We start from the raw sequence: 2,104 nt of genomic DNA on the forward strand, positions 1-2,104 counted from the left end.
TCTTTTGTAATATATCAAAGATAAAAAGCAGTTCTGTATCTTGCACAGATAGATACACTATAGAGAACAAGAGTTTGTACGGAAATGACATCAGCATCTTATCCCAGGTTTCCCTAGCTCTGTCATCCACCCGCGGCCATTGCACGGAAGCACGAGCTCATCACATACTATTATGTAGCTTTCGGTGCTCTTCTCACCACCCACAGCTCTAGAGGATGTGAGAGAGGCAAAAACAAAACCATCACTGCTATGGCTGCTGGTCTCACATTCACTTTTTCTTCTAGTGAAAAAAGAAGCAAGATCTCAAATGTGGAAGTTCTTTTCTTCAGAATACTTTTATTAGTTTGCATGCAGTTTGTTAACACTCAACTTTTTTCTCTCCTACTTTGACACACAAATCCATTCAGCTAGAGCTTTCTTCTCCCCATATGTCATAGATTGTGACATGTTGTGGATGTGTGGGTGTCTCTGACCTTCGAAGCTTGAGGTTACTGACATTGCCTGTTGCCATGGCACCTTTAAGACTCTGCACTTCGGAGACAAATCTCGCAAGCTCCACGTCGGGTTCGTGTAAGGTATTGAATGCACAGTCTTTGTTGAGGGAAGCATTGTTTTTTTTCTTTAACGGAGAGTGAAATTGGCCGCCTCGAAGGCCAGGAGGACTCTGCTTCTGTCAAGAAAGATACTCAAGGTCAGTAATACTGTGAACTTTGCTGGTTTTGACACAGTTCATGTTACAACAGCAGACCTGAGTAGTTGCAAGGAAGTCCATACTGCCCACAAAGCTGAAAATATTCACACCCTCCCCGGCCCTTTGCCGATCCCTGCTCTAATCAGTTTGGGCACAGTATTATGAAGTGCTGGGTCCTTTCTATGGGAGAACCCACTTTCTCTCTCCTTCCCTTTCTACCTGAAAGAGTTGTTTGTGGTCACTTTGAGGACCAGCTCAAACTACCTTACACTTTTATCTCTTCAGCACAAGTCTCATATTTTGTTGGGATAATGATACCATTTCCATTTAGCTCAGGATTTTGTAGTAAGTCAAATACTAGCAAAAATTTAAAAAGCAAGGGACAGTGAATCTGGCCCTGCAAATAATTTTGACCTTCTGAAACACACCATAAGTTCTTGAATCTATCCTACATTTGAAAAAATCCATCTAACCAGAAAATCTGTGAGCCAGTAAGCAGAGGTCATCTTCCACTGTTTGTCCCAGTATCTGTGGATCTGGGGACTATTGTCTTCACAAAGGATACATCAGGAAGTGAATTTGCCAGCTTTGCCCAGGACCATGAGGTCGGTTCATTATATGTAACAGTCCCACCTAGACTCACTAGAACATCCGTTTCCCTGAGATTCCTCAGATTGAATCAATATGGTGTAAAAAAAAAAAAATGGAGCCATCCTTACCTTATTCTTCTCTTTGTCTCTTTGATACTTCAGTATCACAAACAGCACAACAACAAACAAAAGCCAGAGCCATTTGCTCCCAAGCCAGCCTTGGGCATACTCTGGTAGATTCTGCCGAATCCGAAAGTGCCCTTCGCACGGCACCTTCCCCTGGGGTTCACTAGTTTTCTCTCTCAGAGAAGAGAACATAGAGGCATAGCTGTAGATGAGGCACAGAAGCAGGACCAGGAACCATTTCAGCGTCCACATGGTGAGCAGAGATGGGGAAGGGAGATGCTCATGATGGGTTTGCTTGTCCTCGCAACTGGGAGACTGGGCACCTGGTGCCAGGCCCTTGGTGATGTCACAGAGGCCCTGAGCTGAGGCCACCCTGGCCATTGTGATGATTTCAGGACAGAGGTTAATGGGGCTCACAGGGGTCACCCAGGAGGAGGACTCAAAGGGAGATGGGGGCATTTCCAGCAGGCAGTAAGAGAGAGAGGATGGGCATGACGGGGTGCCAATTCCCTGCCAGGGGACTCTTTCCAACCCTGGAGCTTTGCTGGGAGAGGCCACCATGTTTTTGTTTTTCATTTGTTTGATGCAGACATTGTGATGAGCAGAGGGAGATGCCATGTGCCCCGTGGAGCTGAGTTAAACGGCAGAGAAAGATATTAAACCACAGGCTACCTACAAACTCAGAGCCGCCTATGTG

At 45.6% G+C, this 2,104-nt stretch overlaps 1 protein-coding gene across 1 annotated transcript; it reads right to left on the reverse strand.

The window, feature by feature from the left end:
- Nucleotides 1–310: 310 nt before the first annotated feature.
- LOC113222974 (protein FAM209B-like) lies at nt 311–1,823 on the reverse strand. Its single transcript, XM_026452545.1, has 2 exons — nt 1,411–1,823; nt 311–670 (listed from the first exon to the last, which is right to left on the reverse strand). Exons 1-2 carry the CDS (start codon nt 1,786–1,788, stop codon nt 404–406), a joined length of 645 nt encoding a protein of 214 aa, XP_026308330.1. The 5' UTR covers nt 1,789–1,823; the 3' UTR covers nt 311–403.
- Nucleotides 1,824–2,104: the final 281 nt, after the last annotated feature.

This window comes from Piliocolobus tephrosceles, unplaced genomic scaffold (assembly GCF_002776525.5).
Source record: "Piliocolobus tephrosceles isolate RC106 unplaced genomic scaffold, ASM277652v3 unscaffolded_36971, whole genome shotgun sequence".
NCBI classification, from domain to species: Eukaryota; Metazoa; Chordata; class Mammalia; order Primates; family Cercopithecidae; genus Piliocolobus; species Piliocolobus tephrosceles.